This window comes from Thalassophryne amazonica, chromosome 10, assembly GCF_902500255.1.
Source record: "Thalassophryne amazonica chromosome 10, fThaAma1.1, whole genome shotgun sequence".
In the NCBI taxonomy this organism is placed as follows: Eukaryota; Metazoa; Chordata; class Actinopteri; order Batrachoidiformes; family Batrachoididae; genus Thalassophryne; species Thalassophryne amazonica.
The window spans coordinates 18,421,991-18,447,496 of NC_047112.1; the positions used below are offsets into that span (position 1 = coordinate 18,421,991).

The window sequence follows — 25,506 nt, forward strand, 5'->3', positions numbered from 1 at the left end:
ATTTTTACTGATTTATGTTATTGATTCCCTGCTCTATAGACAATTTTATTTTAAAGTATTTTAATTAAATTACACTCGATTGAATAGTGAAACTTGAAGATGTTATAAATGGCATTTTAAACATTCAGATTGCAGCCAACAAGTATTTTTTATGTAAACATTAGGTTGCTCAATGGCATCCTGTATAGAGAATGAAGCAACACTCCCTCTGCGCTCTGAGCTTTTCTATCCCGTTTACATTCTCAGTCTGGATGTTTAGGGCATGAGATTTGCACGTGTTCACGTTTCGTGTGTGCAAGTCCTACCCTGTGAAACCACCCCTTGTTCCATTTTTTTTTTAAATCCCAGCAATATTTTGAGGCTGAAAATGGCTCTGGTCAAGAATGTGGTAAGTGTTGGGAAAGTGTAATGACACGGACCCACAACAGGGGGCGTAAATGAACGGACAATAGATGAGTAAAAAATACAACACTTTACTGTTGTGAAATGTGCACAACGAAATACAGACAAATGCAGAATTTGGTTCACAATCAAAATATACAAAGTGACGTGTGGGTAGGCTCGAGGATAGGAGACGTCCGTCCCGAGTAGAACCGGATCCCACACGATTTCCACTGTCACCGAACCCAAAGCATACTGGAGCCGCCAAGTCCTGAGTCCCCAGGTGGTCACCGTCTCCGACTGTCGGATCTGGTACTGCTGGCAGGAAGCATAAGACAGAAGTAATGAGTGTGTGAAAAACACACCCAGTAAACAGTCAGCAAGTTCTTTTTGTATTAGTCGGGTGGGAAAGACACCTCCACCTCAAGTACACAGTTTATGCAGAGTCTGTAATCCTACTTATTGAAGTTCATAGTGAGGAGTGAAGTGCGTCACTCCTCCACCATCCGCGAACCCAGCCTCCAGCTGAAAGTAGCGATCAAGACACCTGCAAATAGTTCAACACACACGAAAACAAGTAACGTGCGACAACACAACAACGGCTGAGAATTTACCGTGAAGGTAGACGATATCTCGGCGACGAGGTGGAGATGTCGTCCGGCTTTTGTGTGTGTGGGTGATGACCAGGTGATTGGTGACAGCTGTCATAGTTGACGAGTGACAGCTGTTACCTCGGCTGTTCCTGTGAGGCGGCAGCGCCCTCTCGTGCCTGAAGCCCGCACTCCAGGCAGGGCGCCCTCTGGTGGTGGTGGGCCAGCAGTACCTCCTCTTCAGCGGCCCACACAACAGTAAGGCTAGAATCCACATACCGTAAGCTGACCTACTGAAAGGCTCCAACTGCTGATCGTTTTGCTCACTGCAGAGGAAGGAAGCTTTATTTATACTGAAGACTGGCGCAAGTCCAACATCTATGGATGGAAAAATAATTCATAGCGGCGTAATAATATAACCTGTTTGAGTTGAACTAACACATCAGGTTTCAGAGTGTGTGGAAACATGAACAGCTTGCTGCTGCCTCAGTGCCATGAGCAAGATCATTGAACCTCGACACAGTCATCTCCCAGTCTCTTCCTGTCCGATGGCCAATGACAGCTGAGCCGAGACAGACCGTGCAAGACGGGAGGCAGATGCTGTCGACTTAGACAGATTACTCTTTCCCGCCCCGTCCTCCTGTTCTGCCTCTTCGCCCCTCTGTTCATTCTGCTCTTCTGCCTCCTAAAATGTTCTCTGTTCACTTAAGTGTCACAAATGTAAAACTGAGACCTACTTTGAAGGCAAAGATTTTTTCTTCGTCTTCAGCGTTTTATATAATTTAATTTATCCTCCTCTAAATTATACTTTTAAAAACAAACAAAGGATTGCCATTTAATGCCCCCCCCACAAACAGTATGGGTAAAATAAAATAACGAAGGCATGAGCTTGCACTCCCAGTGTGCCAAGGTGTACTACCATTCACCTACCAGAAGGTGGGGTAGGAGCTTAAGAAATGCAGGAATCATACTTCCAGAGCTTGACATAGTGAAATAAAATAAAGTAGGCAAATCATTCCTTATTACACTTCAAGTCATCTTTCTTTTCACACCTATATCAATATCCACAATTTTTCATTCAGAATCAGAACAGCCTTTATTCGTCAACTATCCATAAGAAAACAAGAAATTTAGAATACGATATAATAGAGCCTTTACTGTCATTGCACATATACATGCATACAATTAAATTGGTCCTCTGCATTTAACCCATCCTAATTACAGTTAGACACAATCCATCCAGTAGGGGCAGTGGACAGCCACAGTCACAAACCCTTCTAAAAACAATTTAGGGAACATCAGTTATGACATGTTGGCCATTTGGTGCCTTTCTCTGGGCACGATCCAGCACGTACGTGCCTTGATGTTGAGGACACTAGCAGCTGGAGAAGGCAAAGGACATGCCCACATGTCACCTGACCATAGTAGACAGATGCTTACTTTTGAGAGCAGAAATGGAAAGGTTGTTCACTTACATGGTTGCCATCCAGGTTGCCATCCATGCAACACAAAATTCACTTAGAGAGGCATTTAGAAATGTCAGAAATGTTTGATTTTTTTTTTTTTTGGTAGGCAGACTTTTGACACTGCCCGAAGGTATGAATGTATAAAAATTTAGATTTTGAGAGTTTTATGGTTCTTGAGTTTTAAGACGTGGCAGGTTTTGCCGTACAGCTGGACATCAATTTCTCTTGACAAGGAGAACTTACAGTTGTGAATGATTATTATTCATTCATTCTTCCAACAGTTGAGCGGTGCAGGTGAAGTCGGAGGGTTTGAATGTGACAAATGATTATTTGAGAGAGTGTCCACATCCATTCATGGCTAAAGATGGGCATGGAAATCAGACTATTGTGCATCCTTTCAATGTCACAATGCTTGAGATTTATAAAAGAGTATCATGCGTAGTCGTGGCTTGGTGACCCTGGTGAAAAGTATGCATATGCACATTTCACAAATTCAATTTAATTCAATTTATTCATTTTATATAACACCAAATCACAACAGTCGCCTCAAGGCGCTTCACACAAAACAATTCAAAAAACAAAATAAAATGATTTAAAAGATTAAAAAAGCACAGTAAAAGATAAAAAAAAACAAAAAAAAAAACATGGGCACTACAAGAACATGATCATTTCATTCCTTCTCCACTGTAGTGATTTATAGAGGCAAAACTGCATAAAGAGTGCCACTGTCCAAATACCTATGGACCTGACTATCCTGGCCTCAGCAGACAAACATTATGCCTTTCTTCCTTCATGCTCTTTCATCAAAGTCATGTTTATCGGTGCTGCACTAATGCGAGTCTTATTCATAGACACAATAGGTTCAAATCCCCCCTGCGTTAAAAGCTCAGAGTCTGAAATGGATAAGAGCCTTTTAAAGAATCTCACAGGAGCCGCGGGGTCCTTCTCCGTCTCCCTCACATCAGGGCTCACACTCAAACACCCTGATGTGCTCAGAGTGGTTTAATGAAGAGGATGTCCGGGCCACTGCCCCATTAGGAAGAGCTTGGGTTGCCCAACCAAAACAGGATTCAGATGGACAAACCTCCTGCTCCCATCTCCTGGGAGACCTTCACATATTGCACAGCCTTCTCAGGGCTTACTGAATGAGATTTGACTCAGCACATAGTTTGGGACACCCAGTAGTTTCAGTTTGAAAATTTAAATGCAGAACACAAAGCTGTTTGGTGGTAAAATAATGTGATGCAGTGGATATTGCACAAAATTGTGCATTGAGTAGGATGTGACACAAACCTCCCGATATGATGCTTATCTGGATACTTAGGTGGCAATTTGATATATTTTGTAATTCTTATGAAATGCGATTGAACAAGTAATGTAATTTGATGTTATAATGTTTAGCAATAGGAACAACCGGAATAATACACTTTTAAAGACTGCATATCACAAATCATATTTACAAAAACAATGCACATTACAGTTTTGTGTTGCTTTCCCAGGAGAACCGTACTGCAGATTTTATAATTAAAGAATAAAACTGTTTCCCTGTCAGTGTATCTTTTACGATCTCAAAGCTGGCTGCCTAAAAAGTGGAAAAATCATTTGCAGTAGAGTTAGACGATGTCTGCTTACGATGTCTGTCACAGTGCAACAGGCAGATGAACTTTCTTGCAATCTTGGATTCCTTTTTTCCGTGGGTTTGCATCAAGTTGCTCCACATGCTTTCTGAACGCAGGTTGCCCGCTTTCGCTTTTTTTTTTTTTTTTTTTTTTGAAAATGGTCGCCACATCTCAAGTGTTTCACATCCCAGACCCCATCCTTAATTTTTGTGCTCTGACTCCCACTGGAGTTGAGATGACACCACATAATATTCAGATTATATCTATAACAAATACACTACACCCTCTGCTGAGTCAAAGTGGCACTACATCCCTTCCACCTGGTCTGTGAGACTAAACAGGAAATAGATCGTAATTCTATCTAGTAGATGCTCAAAGCACTTTGAAATGATGCCTCACATTCACACCGATGTCAGCGTGCTGCCATGGAAGATGCTTAACTGCACACACAAGCATCTTTGGGATTAAGGACCTTGCCTGTGGGCTCTTAGTGATTTTTTTTTTGGTCTGATGAGGATATGAACCAGTCTCAAGCTCACTATTGTAACCTTGAGTTTAGGCAGTCCCCTATAGGACTTTCAAAATTGATTCTCATGAATCACAGTATTCTGAGTATCAATTTTTTTCACCTCACTCTTGTATTGACGGTATATTACAGTACAGATAAACTGAGCCAACTAAATAAAAATTACACTTCATACACTATATGCTGGTATGTCTCAAGAACCAATAGATGTTTGATTTTAATTTTATTGTCAAATTATTTCCAAGATACTTAAACTCCTCCACTTGAGGCAAGGACACTCCACCAACCTGAAGAGGGCAAAGCACCTTTTTTCCGGTCGGGAACCATGGCCTCGGATTTGGAGGTGCTGATTTTCATCCCGGACGCGTCACACTCAGCTGCAAACCGCCCCAGTGCAAGCTGAAGGTCCTGATTTGACGAAGCCAACAGAACCACATCGTCCGCAAACAGCAGAGACGAGATTCTGTGGTTCCCAAACTAGACCCCCTCTACACCCTGGCTGCGCCTAGAAATTCTGTCCATAAAAATAATGAACAGAACCGGTGACAAAGGGCAGCCCTGGCGGAGGCCAGCGTGCACTGGAAACAGGTTTGACTTACTACCGGCAATGCGAACCAAGCTCCTGCTGCGGGCGTACAGGGACCAGATAGCCCTTAGCAAAGGACCCCGGACCCCGTACTCCCGGAGCACTCCCCACAGGGTGCCCCAAGGGACATGGTCGAACGCCTTCTCCAGATCCACAAAACACATGTGGACTGGTTGGGCAAACTCCCATGAACCCTCGAGCACCCGATGGAGCGTGTAGAGCTGGTCCAGTGTGCCGCGACCAGGACGAAAACCACACTGCTCCTCCTGAATCCAAGGTTCGACCATCGGCCGAATTCTCCTCTCCAGTACTCTGGAATAGACCTTACCGGAGAGGCTGAGGAGTGTGATCCCCCTATAGTTGGAACACACCCTCCGGTCCCCCTTCTTAAACAGAGGGACCACCACCCCGGTCTACGAATCCAGAGACACTGTCCCCAATCGCCACGCGATGTTGCAGAGGTGTGTCAGCCAAGACAGCCCCACAACATCCAGAGACTTAAGGTACTCAGGACGAATTTCATCCACCCCAGGAGCCTTGCCATCGAGGAGCTTTCTAACCACCTCAGTGACTTCGGCCTGGGTAATGGATGAGTCCGCCCCTGAGTCCCCAGTCTCTGCTTCCTCTTCGGAAGACGTGACGATGGGATTGAACAACGTAGGGGGGCAAAGCGCTCGATTTACCGATCGATCTACGTTCCGATCCTCACCTATGGTCATGAGATTTGGCTCATGACCGAAAGAACGAGATCGCGAGTACAAGCGGCTGAGATGAGTTTCCTCCGCAGGGTGGCTGGGCGCGCCCTTAGAGATAGGGTGAGGAGCTCGGTCACTCGGAGTCGAACCGCTACTCCTCCACGTCGAAAGGAGTCAGTTGAGGTGGCTCAGGCATCTTTTCCGGATGCCCCCTGGACGCCTCGCTGGAGGCACGTCCCACTGGGAGGAGGCCCTGGGGAAGACCCAGGACACTCTGGAGGGACTACATCTCTCGGCTGGCTTGGGAACGCCTGGGGGTTCCCCCGGAGCAGCTGGGGGAGGTGTGTGTGGATCGGGAGGTCTGGGGGGCTTTGCCTGAGCTGCTGCCCCCGCGACCCGACTCCGGATAAAGCGGAAGAAAATGGATGGATGGATATTTCCAACATACAAGTTTCTAGATGTTTGAATGGAACGCTTTACCAGAAATTGCAGCACTACCATGGTAATGAACAAAACAAACAAAATTCACCCAACAACAAGCTCTCCGTTACCACTCAGGCTAGAGAACAGACTGTGGTATTAAGTAAACCACATAGCCAAAGTATCTATTGGTTACAGGTGTACATTTATTTGGAAACGTTTTTTGACCCCATTTGGAATTTTAACAAACCTAACTAGCATAAAACGATTACAAAATGTAGACAACTGTACGGCGTAACCACATGAGGTGTTTGTACAAAAGCAAGAAAACACAAAAAGAACAGACAGAACCACTGCAAATGCAGTGTAGCTTCATTTATATTCTTTTAGGTGTCATTGATCACACCGGGTGCAAGTCGTCCCCCCCCATTACATACAGGAGCAGAAAAATTGTTTCAGAAAAAAATGTTGCCAGTGATCTGGAAGAAAAACACTGTATTGCATGTATGCTTAATACAAGTAAATTGCCCATAAGGGCAAAGAACAGAACTGTAAGTTGATTTTGGGTGTCAGCCTGTCTTGTTTTAGCCAAATGTTAAATTCTCAAATTAACAAACAGCTGAGATCTTGCCACACATTTAAGCAGTATCTGTTGCTACCAAGCAAGCCATGTGCACTTCAGGGTGTATGCACATTTCCTATTTGAAATCCAAAATTCAGTGAAAATGGAATTTCTAAATGTCAGAAATGCATGATTTTTCTTTTTTTTTTTTTTTGCAGACAGATCTTTGATCTCCCAGCATTAATGTATAAAAATTTAGATTTTGAGAGTTTTATGATTCTTGAGCCTTAGGTTGTGGAAGGTTTTGGGGAGGGAAGGACAGCAATTTCTCTTGACAAGCGCATCATAAAGTTGTGAATACCTAAGAACACATTGTGCACCTTGAATAGACGGCAAAATACTGAAAAGAGAATTTAATGGTTGAAAAAGTTGCTGACAGGTGAAAAAGGTTGACAAAGCTCTTCCCACTGGTTGCTATGGAGCAAACTGGAGACACCACAGCGGAAAATAACTGCACAGGCCGTGCACATGCACAGATTCAGCAAAAACCCAGGGTCACGCAGTGTGACACACTAGAGACGTGTGAAAAACTCAACTGTCCGCACAAACACGCTGCAGTGTGTGAGAAATACTCTGCTGCAATCCTGCCAACCTCTTTACAACTGTGCTTAGTTCACCCTGGTTTGTATTATTTCAACAAAATGACAATATCTGCTTCTGTCCATGAAGTGATAGGTTTTTGTTTTTTTTTGCATGGTGTTGTCATGTGTTCCGGCGTCACGTGCACGCAGAGGACTGAGCCTGCTGACTGCATGTTAAAGCACGGCATTGTTATACGGAAGTGGTACAACACAGACAACACTACACAAGGCTAGCTGAGGGAGGGCACCAACATACCTGCAAAAGGCGTCTCTGCCCCAGATAATGTCTCAAAATAGTGCAGCAGATAAATGCATACATCATAAGAATCTTTCATTTTTTGATACAAGCACTAAATTTGTTATAATGGTACTTCTTGGTCTACTTTTTGCAAAAACACCATTAGCCACTTCAATTCTCAAGATATTGCCCAGAAATATGCATTTTCCTCATATAGTTGCATAATCTTTCAGTGTTGTACCTGTTAAATATTGTACTGTGCACCAGGGTGCAGTTGAGATTAACCTCAGGCAATATTTTCATGCTTTTTAGATGGACCGTTTTATTGTGTACATGCATGCTGTAGGACTCACGATAGTGGTTGGGGTGTAAGAGTTTAATAGCACAGGTAGTATCTTTGCTTTTTAAAATCAGCCACGTCCTTTGGATGAACAGTCGCCCTCACTGCCAACAGTAGACCAATTGTGGATGCAAATGCAAGTTCTCCAACTCTGGACTGAGCTTGTAGGCCTCATTTAATGTCATGAAGTGTTAAGGACATAAAATGGCATGGACTGACTCGTGTCCATCTTCATAATTTGTCTCTTTCAATGTACGACAGTACATAGGTTCACAGCGCAAAAAATATTACTTATAAAAATGAAAATGACAAATTATATCTTAAAATGTTATAGTTGCATTTAGTCACATCACATTTAATGATTTAGTACCATAATTTCCTACATTTGCTTGCTGATGTGTTTTATTTGTGCAGGCTATTTTAAAATTTCAGAATCAGAATCATCAGAAGAAGTTTATTGCCATTGCCAGTGAACAGGATTCACAGACTAGGAATTTGCTTCGATACAATGGTGCAACATTAAGAAGAGATAAAATGCTAAGATAAAATATAACATATGTGTCAAAATAAGATAAAATATAAGATAAAAAAAAGAAATATGAAATATGAAAGGCTGTGTGCAACAGAAAAACAGAGAAACAGAAAAAACAGTGCAGTGGGAGGAGTGCAATTAAAACCCAAAGTACATTGTCTAAAGTGACCCGTGATAAAATGATAAAGTGACAGAGTTAAGCTTAAGGTGACTGAGTTATGAGGTGTTCATGAGTCTAACGACAGAGGGGAAGAAACTGTTCTTATGGCAGGAGGTTCTGGTCCGGATGGACCGTAGCCTCCTGCCCGAGGGGAGTGGTTTGAATAGACCGTGTGCAGGGTGAGAAGGGTAAGCTGTGATCCGACCTGCTAGGCCCAGAGACCTGGAGACGTGCAGGTCGTGGAGAGATGGAAGGCTACAGCCGATCACCTTCTCAGCAGAGGCCACAATGCTCTGCAGTCTGTGTCTGTCCCTGGCTGTGGCCCCAGCGTACCACATCGTGATGGAGGAGCAGAGGATGGACTCAATGATGGCCGTGTAGAACTGCACCATCAGCTGGACAGGCAGCTTGGCCTTCTTCAGCTGCCGCAGGAAGTACATCCTCTGCTGGGTCTTCTTGATGAGGGAGCTGATGGTTGACTCCCACTGGGTGATGGTGGTGCTGAGGAAGCGGTGACAGACCACAATGGTGATGGGGCTGTTGGTGAGGGCGAGGGAGGGTGGGGGGGCTGTGGCTTTCCTGAAGTCCACGATCATCTCCACTGTTTTCTGGGCGTTGAGCTCCAAGTTGTTGCTGCTGCACCAGGTCACCAGCTGGTCCACCTCCCTCCTGTAGGCAGACTCATCCCCATCCGAAATGAGTCCGATGAGGGTGGTGTCGTCCGCAAACTTGATGACCTTTACAGAGTCGTGGCTGGAGGTGCAGCAGTTAGTGTAGAGGGAGAAGAGCAGAGGGGAATGGACACAGCCCTGTGGAGATCCTGTGCTGAGAGCCCGAGTGTTCGAGACATTTTTTCCCAGCCTCACACGCTGACTCCGGTCCGTCAGGAAGTCTGTGATCCACCTGCAGGTGGAGTTGGGCACGTGGAGCAGAGAAAGCTTGTCCTGGAGCAAAGCTGGAAGGATGGTGTTGAATGCAGAGCTGAAGTCCACAAACAGGATCCTAGCGTAGGTTCCTGGGGAGTCCAGGTGCTACAGGATGGAGTGCAGGGCCAGGTTTATGGCGTCATCTACAGACCTGTTGGCTCTGTAGGCAAACTGCAGGGGGTCCAGGAGGGGGTCGGTGATGGACTTCAGGTGGGATAAAACCAGGTGTTCGAAGGTCTTCATGACTACAGACGTGAGAGCCACAGGCCTGTAGTCATTAAGTCCAGTGACGTGTGGTTTCTTGGGGACTGGAACTATAATGGAGGACTTGAAACAGACTGGAACATGGCATGACTCCAGGGAGGTGTTGAAGATCCCCGTGAAGACTGGGGCAAGCTCATCAGCGCAGTGTCTCAGGGTGGCAGGAGAGACACAGTCTGGGCCCGGGGCCTTACGTGGATTCAGCCTTTTGAAATGTCTCCTCACGTCCTCCTCTTGGACCGAGAGGGCAACAGGGGGAGTGGGGAGGGCAGCAGTGAGAGGGGGGAGGTCCAGAGTGTTTGAATATCCAGTTGTGTGGGGGGTGGGGAGGTGTGAGTCCTTGTCTTCAAAGCGTGAATAGAAGACGTTCAGGTCGTTGGCCAGCTTGAGGTCGTCAATAGAACGAGGTGCTTTGGGCTTGTAGTTGGTGATCTCTTTCAACCCCCTCCACACAGAGGCCGAGTCGTTGGCAGAGAACCTTTGCTGCAGACGTGAACTGTACATGGATTTAGAATTTGCCACCTCCTTGCTAAATCTGTACTTTGCACCTCTATAGCTGTCTCTGTCTCCTTCTCTGAAAGCCACCTCTTTCTGCTGACGGAGCTGCTGGAGTTTAGGTGTGAACCAGGGCTTATCATTGTTATATCTCACCCTGGTACGCTGTGGGATGATGCTGTCTTCACAGAAATGAATATATGACGTCACAGTGTCCATGTAGTCATCTAGACTGTCTGTTGAAGCCTAGTACCATAATCTCCTACCATTTAGTACCATAATCTCCTACATTTGCTTGCCGATGTGTTTTATTTGTGCAGGCTATTTTAAAATTTCATGTGGCTAAGGGCTTTTTTGAAGAAGAAAAAGACTTCTCAGAAGTATTTATAGCAAATTTGGTGTTCGTATCATCAACTGAATTATTCTTACACTTATCTGCTGCACTAAATTCTAATTTCACCCCAATAGATTATGCTTGTTTGCTTACATGTACTCAAAATAAATGTATCCAAAACCTTAAAATATGGAAGTCAAAGTGACATGACGTCATGGTGACTTGGAGGACAAGGAAAGACTTTGTGGATGATCACTCTGTGTTATCAAAAATGTCATTTTTACCAGAGGCCATCAAATATCGCCATCGGGTATTGTGAAAGATTTGCGTCCCTCTGTCCGTGCTCGGTATAAGTACAGTCTATTAGTGCCAGGGTCTTCAAATTTACATGGAATATTCTTGGGACACACACCTTGGACAAGTTCAAAGATGGCTAACCTTGACCTATTTTAAGAGGTACTTCAAGAGGTTAAAAAGTCACATTCTGATTCAATCTGTTGAATTTTGTTTTTGAGTGGCGGGTGTGACAGCCAATCAGAGTAGATCTGCACCGTGATGTCAGTGGTTGGTCTGTCCAAAATCGCTTTGTTTTCTTATATATTTCTTATATATTATGTAAAAGCTTGCGAGAAATAAACACTTCTAAAACCAAAAACTCTTTATGAAACCCAATAAGACCTCTGAACTTATTTACAAGACATTTTGCAGATGTTAGCATGATGACATCACAGGCTGGTAGCTAACTGCAAAATTAAGTTTCGTTTGTGTGTAACTATATCCTCTGTGTCATATATTATGTAAAAGCTAGCGAGAAATAAACACTTCTAAAACTGAAAATGCTGTTTTTGTAACCTGATAACACCTCTGGAGTAATTTTCAAGACATTGTGCAGATGTTAGCATGCATAGTAACTTATGTTAACTCAAAGCTAACTTCCTATCGAGATACATTTGGCTCATTAATGCACAGAGAGGGTGATCTACAAATATTCCTTCATTTGCACAACATCCGCTCTTAAAATGTAAATTTTGTTTTTGATTAATTGAATGATTGATAGAAGGGATTTACTGAACATGTACAAATTGTACGTAAGACAGTGGAATCTTAATAATCAATTAAACAACTGAAAATTATGAAGAACACAATGCTCATATGGCTGAGGGTATTTTAGCATTGTGGTATATTTTTAAATGAGCATTCAGCTTGGGACTCCAACGAGGACGGTCGCATCTCCTTATCGCTGTTCTCTGCCTTTAAACTTCAAGTCCCTACTTCACCAGACTGTGAATTCCTCAAATTATATTGGATTCTGGATCTATTGGACTACTATTGGATTAACCATGGAATTGATCAGCTGGTCTCTGAACGGTATTGACACCATTTTTTCTACAAGAAGGTCAGTACCGGGGGGATCCTACCTGCCCAGATGTAACGTATCCTGCGGGCTATGTTCTCGACTCCTGGAGTTCCTGGCGTGTGGCATGCTTGGCGCCTTTCTCCATTGAGGATGTCGAGGATTTATTCATTTTTGGTCTCATGGTAGTAGGGCTGGTACTTTTTGGCTTATGTGCTGCCCTGATCTACCAGAAAATTGGCAAGACGGTGCCATCAAGAACCGCGGCCCCTTGCTTGTCTGTCATGATTAACGAGGTTGGCAAGGCAGTGCATTCTCAGACTGCAATGACTCTTGAACTCAGACGCAAATTGGATGACATCTTGGAGCAGATGCGTGCCTTGCAGTTGAAGCTGAAGATTTCAGAGGCCGGTGAATATTCTTAATTCATAATTGGGATTTGGTTGTGCAAGTGGAACTGTTAAAAAGTGTTTTTCACTGCTCAAACCATAACACTACAGGCTTATCAAGCCTGAAGGTCAAATTGCCCGACTGTTTTTCCTACAGAGGGATTTTTTTTGGCCTAGGGAACTTTGGCTGTTTCTTATCTCATCTCACAAAGACAATAAACTGCTTTTCACAGGACTGAAGCATGCTCCATTCCCTTCCCCCATCAACACCCCCCCTTTCCGGCATCTGCTAAACGTCACTCCTTCCCCCTTCGGCAGAGGCGGTGAAGTTTTAGCTGCTGCTGGTCCTCGTTCCTCCCCCCAAGCTGACAGTGGCGCAACTCAGGGTTGCTGCGCGGCCTTCACCCACTTGCCTCTATTCGGATAACGGACTTCTTCAAACTTAGTGCACAAAAACAATGTCAAATGTTTATGTGTTGTCTTTAATTCTGATGTGTGCCATTATTACGGTAAACAAGTAATAATTGTGGACTAATTGCTGTCTGAGGTAACTGGAGTGTAAACAAAATTTCTCCACTGTGAGATCAATAAAGTATATCTAATCTAAAATAAATGAAAAAAAGGAGGATTCCTCAGAGACAGCTAATGCTAATGCCTTGAACTACATAGACAAACAGTCGAGCTAACAAATGATCAATCAATCAATCAATCAACTTGTTTCTTATATAGCGCCAAATCACAACAAACAGTTGCCCCAAGGCGCTCCACATTGCAAGGCAAGGCCATACAACAATCATGAAAAACCCCAACGGTCAAAACGACCCCCTATGAGCAAGCACTTGGCCACAGTGGGAAGGAAAAACTCCCTTTTAACAGGAAGAAACCTCCAGCAGAACCAGGCTCAGGGAGGGGCAGTCTTCTGCTGAGACTGGTTGGGGCTGAGGGAAAGAACCAGGAAAAAGAGATCGATAACTAATGATTAAATGCAGAGTGATGCATACGGAGCAAAAAGAGAAAGAAACAGTGCATCATGGGAACCCCCCCACAGTCTACGTCTAAAGCAACATAACCAAGGGATGGTCCAGGGTCACCCGATCCAGCCCTAACTATAAGCCTTAGCGAAAAGGAAAGTTTTAAGCCTAATCTTAAAAGTAGAGAGGGTATCTGTCTCCCTGATCTGAATTGGGAGCTGGTTCCACAGGAGAGGAGCCTGAAAGCTGAAGGCTCTGCCTCCCATTCTACTCTTACAAACCCTAGGAACTACAAGTAAGCCCGCAGTCTGAGAGCGAAGCGCTCTAATGGGGTAATATGGTACTACGAGGTCCCTAAGATAAGATGGGACCTGATTATTCAAAACCTTATAAGTAAGAAGAAGAATTTTAAATTCTATTCTAGCATTAACAGGAAGCCAATGAAGGGAGGCCAACACGGGTGAGATATGCTCTCTCCTGCTAGTCCCCGTCAGTACTCTAGCTGCAGCATTCTGAACCAACTGAAGGCTTTTTAGGGAACTTTTAGGACAACCTGATAATAATGAATTACAATAGTCCAGCCTAGAGGAAATAAATGCATGAATTAGTTTTTCAGCATCACTCTGAGACAAGACCTTTCTGATTTTAGAGATATTGCGTAAATGCAAAAAGGCAGTCCTACATATTTGTTTAATATGCACTTTGAATGACATATCCTGATCAAAAATAACTCCAAGATTTCTCACAGTATTACCAGAGATCAGGGAAATGCCATCCAGAGTAACGATCTGGTTAGACACCATGCTTCTAAGATTTGTGGGGCCAAGTACAATAACTTCAGTTTTATCTGAGTTTAAAAGCAGGAAATTAGAGGTCATCCATGTCTTTATGTCTGTAAGACAATCCTGCAGTTTAGCTAATTGGTGTGTATCCTCTGGCTTCATGGATAGATAAAGCTGGGTATCATCTGCGTAACAATGAAAATTTAAGCAATACCGTCTAATAATACTGCCCAAGGGAAGCATGTATAAAGTGAATAAAATTGGTCCTAGCACAGAACCTTGTGGAACTCCATAATTAACTTTAGTCTGTGAAGAAGATTCCCCATTTACATGAACAAACTGTAATCTATTAGACAAATATGATTCAAACCACCGCAGCGCAATGCCTTTAATACCTATGACATGCTCTAATCTCTGTAATAAAATTTTATGGTCAACAGTATCAAAAGCAGCACTGAGGTCCAACAGAACAAGCACAGAGATAAGTCCACTGTCCGAAGCCATAAGAAGATCATTTGTAACCTTCACTAATGCTGTTTCTGTACTATGATGAATTCTAAAACCTGACTGAAACTCTTCAAATAGACCATTCCTCTGCAGGTGATCAGTTAGCTGTTTTACAACTACCCTCTCAAGAATCTTTGAGAGAAAAGGAAGGTTGGAGATTGGCCTATAATTAGCTAAGATAGCTGGGTCAAGTGATGGCTTTTTAAGTAATGGTTTAATTACTGCCACCTTAAAGGCCTGTGGTACATAACCAACTAACAAAGATAGATTGATCATATTTAAGATTGAAGCATTAAATAATGGTAGGACTTCCTTGAGCAGCCTGGCAGGAATGGGGTCTAATAAGCATGTTGATGGTTTGGATGAAGTAACTAATGAAAATAACTCAGACAGAACAATCGGAGAGAAAGAGTCTAACCAAATACCGGCATCACTGAAAGCAGCCAAAGATAACGATACATCTTTGGGATGGTTATGAGTAATTTTTTCTCTAATAGTCAAAATTTTGTTAGCAAAGAAAGTCATGAAGTCATTACTAGTTAAAGTTAATGGAATACTCAGCTCAATAGAGCTCTGACTCTTTGTCAGCCTGACTACAGTGCTGAAAAGAAACCTGGGGTTGTTCTTATTTTCTTCAATTAGTGATGAGTAGAAAGATGTCCTAGCTTCACGAAGGGCTTTCTTATAGAGCAACAAACTCTTTTTCCAGGCTAAGTGAAGATCTTCTAAATTAGTGAGACGCCATTTCCTCTCCAACTTACGGGTTATCTGCTTTAAGCTACGAGTTTGTGAGTTATACCACGGAGTCAGACACTTCTGATTTAAAGCTCTCTTTTTCAGAGGAGCTACAGCATCCAAAGTTGTCTTCAATAAGGATGTAAAACTATTGACAAGATACTCTAACTCCCTTACAGAGTTTAGGTAGCTACTCTGCTCTGTGTTGGTATATGACATTAGAGAACATAAAGAAGGAATCATATCCTTAAACCTAGTTACAGCGCTTTCTGAAAGACTTCTAGTGTAATGAAACTTATTCCCCACTGCAGGGTAGTCCATCAGGGTAAATGTAAATGTTATTAAAAAATGATCAGACAAAAGGGAGTTTTCAGGGAATACTGTTAAGTCTTCTATTTCCATACCATAAGTCAGAACAAGATCTAAGATATGATTAAAGTGGTGGGTGGACTCATTTACTTTTTGAGCAAAGCCGATAGAGTCTAATAATAGATTAAATGCAGTGTTGAGGCTGTCATTCTCAGCATCTGTGTGGATGTTAAAATCGCCCACTATAATTATCTTATCTGAGCTAAGCACTAAGTCAGACAAAAGGTCTGAAAATTCACAGAGAAACTCACAGTAACGACCAGGTGGACGATAGATAATAACAAATAAAACTGGTTTTTGGGACTTCCAATTTGGATGGACAAGACTAAGAGACAAGCTTTCAAATGAATTAAAGCTCTGTCTAGGTTTTTGATTAATTAATAAGCTGGAATGGAAGATTGCTGCTAATCCTCCGCCCCGGCCCGTGCTACGAGCATTCTGACAGTTAGTGTGACTCGGGGGTGTTGACTCATTTAAACTAACATATTCATCCTGCTGTAACCAAGTTTCTGTTAGGCAGAATAAATCAATACGTTGATCAATTATTATATCATTTACCAACAGGGACTTAGAAGAAAGAGACCTAATGTTTAATAGACCACATTTAACTGTTTTAGTCTGTGGTGCAATTGAAGGTGCTATATTATTTTTTCTTTTTGAATTTTTATGCTTAAATAGATTTTTGCTAGTTATTGGTGGTCTGGGAGCAGGCACCGTCTCTACGGGGATGGGGTAATAAGGGGATGGCAGGGGGAGAGAAGCTGCAGAGAGGTGTATAAGACCACAGCTCTGCCTCCTGGTCCCAACGCTAGACAGTCACAGTTTGGAGGATCCCAAAAAATTGGCCAGATTTCTAGAAATGAGAGCTGCTCCCTCTAAAGTGGGATGGATGCCGTCTCTCCTAACAAGACCAGGTTTTCCCCAGAAGCTTTGCCAATTATCAATGAAGCCCACCTCATTTTTTGGACACCACTCAGACAGCCAGCAATTCAAGGAGAACATGCGGCTAAACATGTCACTCCCGGTCTGATTGGGGAGGGGCCCAGAGAAAACAACAGAGTCCGACATTGTTTTTGCAAAGTTACACACCGATTCAATGTTAATTTTAGTGACCTATGATGATGATGATGCCAGAGCTCAAGTTATGTAAAGATGAAGTTGGTAGGAACTTCTGCAACCAAAAAACACACATTAGTTTCAAATGTATGGATGAACACGACTGGCTGATGCAAGTCAGCTGAACTTGCAGCCAGAACACGACGGAATCAACGATTTACGAAGCAAATCAGCAGGAAATAAACATGCATGAAGCATTTAATACAGCTGATGTTGGAAAATGCAGATGAAGCATCCAGATGAGCCAATAACCTGCAACTTCAGCACTCTGCATGAACTTTGACAAGCAGTCTGAGTCAAATTGGAGTGCAGGACCAGGTGCAATGTGACCTGATAAACTAAACCCTTTAGGAAAATTATAGGAGACACATTTCAAACAAGAGATACTGGAATTCAGCTTTGCATTAATATCTGTGCATATTAACATGGCCTCAGTCCTTTGATGTTTTAAGCTTGTTTAGTACCTGAATGCCATTTGCAGTATGTCACTGAGCAAATATTACATCTGTGTCGGCAGAGAATTTTTTTGTTTTTCAATGCTTTAATTTTTTTCTCTGTATGAAAGTACAGGAATCATACACAGACTTTTATATGGACCAAAAAATAATCGTGACTTTCAGGGGAAAAATGTGCAAGATGCAACCATGGCAACACTGTCTTTGAGACCGGATGGCCATAACAGATGGTTATATAGGAATTTGCAGTTACAGTGAACGTAATTTACCTCAACCAGTTAACTGAACAACATGAACCACTGACTGACTGGTTTGGAACTGACTAATCGCTTCTATCTGTCCATCTTTGCATCAAACAGATCTGGCAACTTCAGAAATGAGCTTAAAACAACCCGCCTTTTTTTTGTAAAGTGGCTTCGACCATCTTTGACTAAAATATCATTTGACAAAGTTAAATGTTACATTGTCCCTGTACTAAAAGCACAAGACATACTTGACTCATCACTACCGATGTGACTGACATCACAAACATCTCCCAAACACCGCCGTCAGCGTGAGCTTCATCATCCTGGATAATATCACAATTCATCATCATCACTGCACACACTGCAGATGTACTGGTATCTCTAACTACTACTCTCACTGGGTCTCCTCTTCTCTTGGCCCATCACCATGACGATGGGAGCCAGTTCCATGGATACAGTCACTAAGCAACCGACAGCATCAGCAGCAGTTGTCCTGTCAGAGCATTGTGGAGCCAGCCTTCCTGCGCCAACTGCAATTTGGCTTTTAAACAAATATTACAAGCGTTTGGGAATTTTAAACAACATAAGCTTTCCCATTTGAATTACATTTTAATTAGAAAACTAAGAAATCACAGTCCATCTCGGTGAGACTACCAAGTTTGTATAAGACATCTGCTGCCTTTGGTTCCGTGGATCAGAGAGACAGATATATTAAAGTTCCACACAAACACCAGCAGCAGAAATAGAACATAAAGGTGTGAATATTAGAACTGAGGGTATCACCGCTTCATCACCATTCTGCGCTTTTATCTCACAAGGAACAACTAATTCCAATTTGTAACAAAACAGGCACCACCATCGCAACACAAATAACAGCCAAATACATCATGAGTGAACCACAGAAGGGCTAATAACGTGCACAGCGGATTCCTATAGAGAATTCAATTATGTGAAATCACTGGGAGGCTGAAATACATTTTCACCCACATTCATTTGAAAAGCACAGTCTCAGTAATCCCTGCAGGTTCACTGAAAAATGTTGAACAAGCACCAAACCATACATGCATGAAAAATGTGCAATATTATATGAATGAGAGGGAAAAGCCCCACACGGACACATGGAATGACAGGTGGAGCACACACACGCAAAAGAAACTGCACATTTACACTCTAGAGTGCTATAATATAGTCTGGACCTCAATTCTGGGCCTTCTTGGAAACCACCTTAACGAATTTTTTGATTTATAATTTTATTTTGTTGATTATTTTTCACTAAATTTAGCTTGTACTGGAATCCAAACATTATAATGTCAGTTTATTGTTGAAATGTGTTGCAAAACTACAGCTCATTGTAATGAAGACAACATATTTACCTGGTGGGGGGGTTTCCATGACCAATATTTTATTTTTTTTTCAACGCTGTCCAGAGGAGGAAGTGCGTGTGCACATGCATTGGGTTTTGAAATGACCGGAAGTTACCTTTGACCTTACATGATGCGCGTACATGGGGCGTGTGCACGCTAACACCTGTAAGATGTCTTGTAAATCACTTCAGAGGTGTTATCCGGTTTCAAAAGTAGCTAACTTTTACAAAACGTATGAGTAACAGATTTATACAGAAATAAGCTGTTTCGGAGGATTTCCACCATATTGGATTATTTTGTTCGTGCAAGCAGCCAGCTGACATCACTGTGCCTCTCTACTCTGATTGGCTGTCGCTATGTGCTTCCTGGCATCCTTTGGGCAAGTCGGGGGAATCCATCATAGACCATATTGGTCGCTGCAGAATGTAGCTCAAGGCTGTCTGTTCATTTGAATTTAGAGGAACTATTTATTTATTTTTCCCCAGACAATGCAAATTTTGATCATATTGGCAATGTCGTATTATGAATCCCCTATTTAAAGGCTAATAAATGAAATTATAGTAGTGCCAAATAAAATATTTTTATGACTTAAATCTTAAAAAAAAAAAAAAAAACCCAAGGCTGTACACTTTTAATATTTTAATCTATAAAATGTCAAGTGCATTACAATTTCCCACAGACTGAACTACAAATATCCTACAAATGTCTTGTTTTACCTGATATCAGTCCAAATCCCAAAGATATTTGACTTATAGAATAATAACCAATAAAATAGACAGAGGAAATACCCGCTTAAACCAGTCAAACCATGCTTTAGCTCCTCAATAAATGATTGAATTTAGGGGAGGTGATGGTCTAGTGGTTAAGGTGTTGGGCTTTAGTCCAGAAGATCATGGGTTCAAATCCCTGCCTGACTGGAAAATCACTAAGGGCCCTTGGGCAAGGCCTTTAATCCCCTATTGCTCCCGGTGTGTAGTGAGCGCCTTGTATGGCAGCACCCTGACATCGGGGTGAATGTGAGGCATTTGTAAAGCGCTTTGAGCGTCTGATGCAGATGGAAAAGCGCTATATAAATACAGTCCATTTACCATTTATTGAATGATTCATTGATGATCAAAGCTCATTTTTGTCAGTCCAGTAATGCTTTCAAAATAGGAGTTTGCTGATCCAGCAGTTTGGATTGTATCAGTCTGATTTTAGCCAAAATGACAGGATCTGATCTGAGCCTTCTACTGCACATCTGAGATACGTTGTGGTCAATGTAGGCTTTCCTTTAGGAAAGTGGAATAATGGCTTCACAGCTTCAGTTGTTCAATGGCCAGGTCATCAAAGTACATCCAGACAAATGTATTTATTAACACATAAGACAGAGTAAAACTTATCTGATTAGTATCATAGGTATAGAAGGTTCCAGTTTTAGCACTGGACATGAAAAAGTGGAATCCTGCCATCTGTACTTTCAACACTATGAATTTCATCATGTCCCCCCAACTTAGACTTCTGATTATTTTTAGTTTATGCAAAATCCCATCTTAATGATCACATCTATTCATGTAGTTCCATTTGTGTCACAATGATGAACACAATTAGAATCTGATGTTATAAAGCCTCTAAACCACCACAAGTAAAGAAAAAAAAAAACAACATTAACTTGGAAATGCATCTGTCAAGTAACTCTAAAATCTGATCAGCTCATCTACTCCCCAGGGCGTACCTACAGTTTAAGTATCAAGTGTTAACCAGTAGTCTGTTCAAAAATGATCCTGCTACCATTCAAACAGAGGGAGCTGAGCTGTAAAGGTGACTTATAAACCCTCTTGAAAAGAAAGCCTGATGAAGCTTGTTTTGAAGCATGAGGCTGAGGAGGATTGGAATAAAATATTCTCTTTGATTCCCAGAAGCCCCTACAGTATGAGCGGCACTTTAATACGCTGCATCACAGAAAGACAGTCAGTCTCCACCGAAGCTTAAATGCAAGACCGTCGACAAATTACAGCACACCCCTGGACAATGATCCGTAAAATAAATCCCTTCACCCTGCACAGCACCTGTGCACAAACCGGTGTCATCTGAGTTTAATGTCAGCCTGCAACAAGCATGACACTCTAATAACAGCATACAAAGGGTGAGAAAGAGAGAAGCTGGTGGTGGAGGCATCATGGCAGGAGGGAGTATATATATACATATATGACACTGCATCATACATCATCACCCCCCCCCCCCACACACACACACACACACACGCACACACACTGCCTTTGCCCATCAGGATCCCGGATGAGGGTTTGCAAAGGGACCATTTTGAGACACAGATGAAATCTTGTTGCCAGTGGCAACATTAAGGTGCAAATTAAAGATGCAATCTGAAAAACTGATCATGGCAACTCACGTATGAAAGGAAATGCACATTTTGACAGCACATACAAGCACCCAGACATAAAGATCGATGATGGTTACTGCAGCAGGTTGCCTTACGTTGGAGAGTGGAGTAGTTATCCATTTCTCAGGCTGCTGCTGCTGGATTAAAAAAGAAAGAAAGAAAGAAAGAAAGAAAGAAAGAAAGAAAGAAAGAAAGAAAGAAAGAAAGAAAACACTCTGGTGGCCCAAAAGGACAGAATCAGTCCACCGGCTCGAACCCAGCCGGTGCGGAACCAGGACAGAAACCTTCAGCCGCTTCCAGCCGCATCTTTAACCCCCGCGTGGGGAAGCGAGGAGGACGGAGGAGAAGAGCGCACCATCCCGCCTCACGCACAGTTCACTCACTACAGGCGGTGCCGCGCCGGCCATCGGTTTAAATCCACTCCACGGTGTCGTTACAAGCGGCGTCCAAAAAAAAAAAAAAAAAAAGAACAGCGAAACCAGACCGGGAGAACGGATCCGCGCAGCGCGCACAGGGGCGGTGCGTCTCCTTCACCGTTTCACCGTGACACGCGCGCGCTGCAGGGAGAACACGGCCAGGCAGCGTATCCTCTTCCCATCTGTCCCCCAGAGAGAGAGAGAGAGACCCACAGACAGAGATGGATGAAGATTCAGCGAGGGCGCACGCGAGGAGTGCGCATGGCGAGCAGGTGTCTATGTGCGCGCGTGTGAGACGTCAGTTCAGTGGATATGGTTCGGGGAGACCGTGCAAAGTTGCAACTCTGACCTCCTTATACCAGCACCTGCTCCACTGGTGAGGTGTCCTTAGTAGAGTCCTGGTTCACTTGCATCACTAACCAGCAGTCAGAGCCTGAGGTATCCATTATCCAACCCAGTGTCACGGGCTGCAACCCTGCCACACCAGATCAGCTAATCAAACAATGCCTCACCTGCTCTGATCATTCGTGCACAAGCTCATTACATCATAAACTAGAAGGGCACTAGGTACAGCACATTCCTCCGCCACGCCACATATCAATATCGAAGGATGTGGATTCACAAAAGGGCAAACTAATACATTATGCTATATTCCAGAATTTCATCCAAATCATCACCAAATTTTAATCGATTGATCCTGGACATATTTCCTATCATTCCACCAAATTTGGTTCACATGTATTCAAAACCTTTTGAGATATCCTGTTAAAAGACAAACAGACAAACAAATGCCAGTGAAATCATAACCTCCTTGGCAGAGGTAATAAATCATCTGAGTGAAACTGGGTCTTTCTCCTCAACAAGAATCATAGCAGACCCAGATTTAGTCAATCAATCAATCAATTTTATTTATATAGCGCCAAATCACAACAAACAGTTGCCCCAAGGCGCTTTATATTGTAAGGCAAGGCCATACAATAATTACGTAAAAACCCCAACGGTCAAAACGACCCCCTGTGAGCAAGCACTTGGCGACAGTGGGAAGGAAAAACTCCCTTTTAACAGGAAGAAACCTCCAGCAGAACCAGGCTCAGGGAGAGGCAGTCTTCTGCTGGGACTGGTTGGGGCTGAGGGAGAGAACCAGGAAAAAGACATGCTGTGGAGGGGAGCAGAGATCAATCACTAATGATTAAATGCAGAGTGGTGCATACAGAGCAAAAAGAGAAAGAAACACTCAGTGCATCATGGGAACCCCCCAGCAGTCTAAGTCTATAGCAGCATAACTAAGGGATGGTTCAGGGTCACCTGATCCAGCCCTAACTATAAGCTTTAGCAAAAAGGAAAGTTTTAAGCCTAATCTTAAAAGTAGAGAGGGTGTCTGTCTCCCTGATCCGAATTGGGAGCTGGTTCCACAGGAGAGGAGCCTGAAAGCTGAAGGCTCTGCCTCCCATTCTACTCTTACAAACCCTAGGAACTACAAGTAAGTCTGCAGTCTGAGAGCGAAGTGCTCTATTGGGGTGATATGGTACTATGAGGTCCCTAAGATAAGATGGGACCTGATTATTCAAAACCTTATAAGTAAGTAATAAGTAATTTTAAATTCTATTCTAGAATTAACAGGAAGCCAATGAAGAGAGGCCAATATGGGTGAGATATGCTCTCTCCTTCTAGTCCCCGTTAGTACTCTAGCTGCAGCATTTTGAATTAACTGAAGGCTTTTCAGGGAACTTTTAGGACAACCTGATAATAATGAATTACAATAGTCCAGCCTAGAGGGAATAAATGCATGAATTAGTTTTTCAGCATCACTCTGAGACAAGACCTTTCTAATTTTAGAGATATTGCGTAAATGCAAAAAAGCAGTCCTACATATTTGTTTAATATGTGCTTTGAATGACATATCCTGATCAAAAATGACTCCAAGATTTCTCACAGTATTACTAGAGGTCAGGGTAATGCCATCCAGAGTAAGGATCTGGTTAGACACCATGTTTCTAAGATTTGTGGGGCCAAGTACAATAACTTCAGTTTTATCTGAGTTTAAAAGCAGGAAATTAGAGGTCATCCATGTCTTTATGTCTGTAAGACAATCCTGCAGTTTAGCTAATTGGTGTGTATCCTCTGGCTTCATGGATAGATAAAGCTGGGTATCATCTGCGTAACAATGAAAATTTAAGCAATGCCATCTAATAATACTGCCTAAGGGAAGCATGTATAAAGTGAATAAAATTGGTCCTAGCACAGAACCTTGTGGAACTCCATAATTAACCTTAGTCTGTGAAGAAGATTCCCCATTTACATGAACAAATTGTAATCTATTAGATAAATATGATTCAAACCACCGCAGCGCAGTGCCTTTAATACCTATGGCATGTTCTAATCTCTGTAATAAAATTTTATGGTCAACAGTATCAAAAGCAGCACTGAGGTCTAACAGAACAAGCAGAGCGATGAGTCCACTGTCTGAGGCCATAAGAAGATCATTTGTAACCTTCACTAATGCTGTTTCTGTACTATGATGAATTCTAAAACCTGACTGAAACTCTTCAAATAGACCATTCCTCTGCAGATGATCAGTTAGCTGTTTTACAACTACCCTTTCAAGAATTTTTGAGAGAAAAGGAAGGTTGGAGATTGGCCTATAATTAGCTAAGATAGCTGGGTCAAGTGATGGCTTTTTAAGTAATGGTTTAATTACTGCCACCTTAAAAGCCTGTGGTACATAGCCAACTAATAAAGATAGATTGATCATATTTAAGATCAAAGCATTAAATAATGGTAGGGCTTCCTTGAGCAGCCTGGTAGGAATGAGGTCTAATAGACATGTTGATGGTTTGGATGAAGTAACTAATGAAAATAACTCAGACAGAACAATCTGAGAGAAAGAGTCTAACCAAATACCGGCATCACTGAATGCAGCCAAAGATAACGATACGTCTTTGGGATGGTTATGAGTCATTTTTTCTCTAATAGTTAAAATTTTATTAGCAAAGAAAGTCAAGTCATTACTAGTTAAAGTTAAAGGAATACTCGGCTCAATAGAGCTCTGACTCTTTGTCAGCCTGGCTACAGTGCTGAAAAGAAACCTGGGGTTGTTCTTATTTTCTTCAATTAGTGATGAGTAGTAAGATATCCTAGCTTTACGGAGGGCTTTTTTATAGAGCAACAGACTCTTTTTCCAGGCTAAGTAAAGATCTTCTAAATTAGTGAGACGCCATTTCCTCTCCAACTTACGGGTTATCTGCTTTAAGCTGCGAGTTTGTGAGTTATACCACAGAGTCAGGCACTTCTGATTTAAAGCTCTCTTTTTCAGAGGAGTTACAGCATCCCAAGTTGTCTTCAATGAGGATGTAAAACTACTGACGAGATACTCTATCTCACTTACAGAGTTTAGGTAGCTACTCTGCACTGTGTTGGTATATGGCATTAGAGAACATAAAGAAGGAATCATATCCTTAAACCTAGTTACAGCGCTTTCTGAAAGACTTCTAGTGTAATGAAACTTATTCCCCACTGCTGGGTAGTCCATCAGAGTAAATGTAAATGTTATTAAGAAATGATCAGACAGAAGGGAGTTTTCAGGGAATACTGTTAAGTCTTCAATTTCCATACCATAAGTCAGAACAAGATCTAAGATATGATTAAAGTGGT

The 25,506-nt window shown here is 42.5% G+C and overlaps 1 protein-coding gene across 1 annotated transcript in view; it reads right to left on the bottom strand.

Annotated features, from left to right (window-relative positions):
* The window catches only part of lrrc7 (leucine rich repeat containing 7), a 224,011-nt gene extending 202,406 nt beyond the window's left edge, over positions 1-21,605 (bottom strand). Inside the window, 1 exon segment of the mRNA XM_034179499.1 lies at positions 21,535-21,605. Within this exon segment, the coding sequence (XP_034035390.1) occupies positions 21,535-21,559 (25 nt within the window). The 5' untranslated portion in view covers positions 21,560-21,605.
* Positions 21,606-25,506: the final 3,901 nt, after the last annotated feature.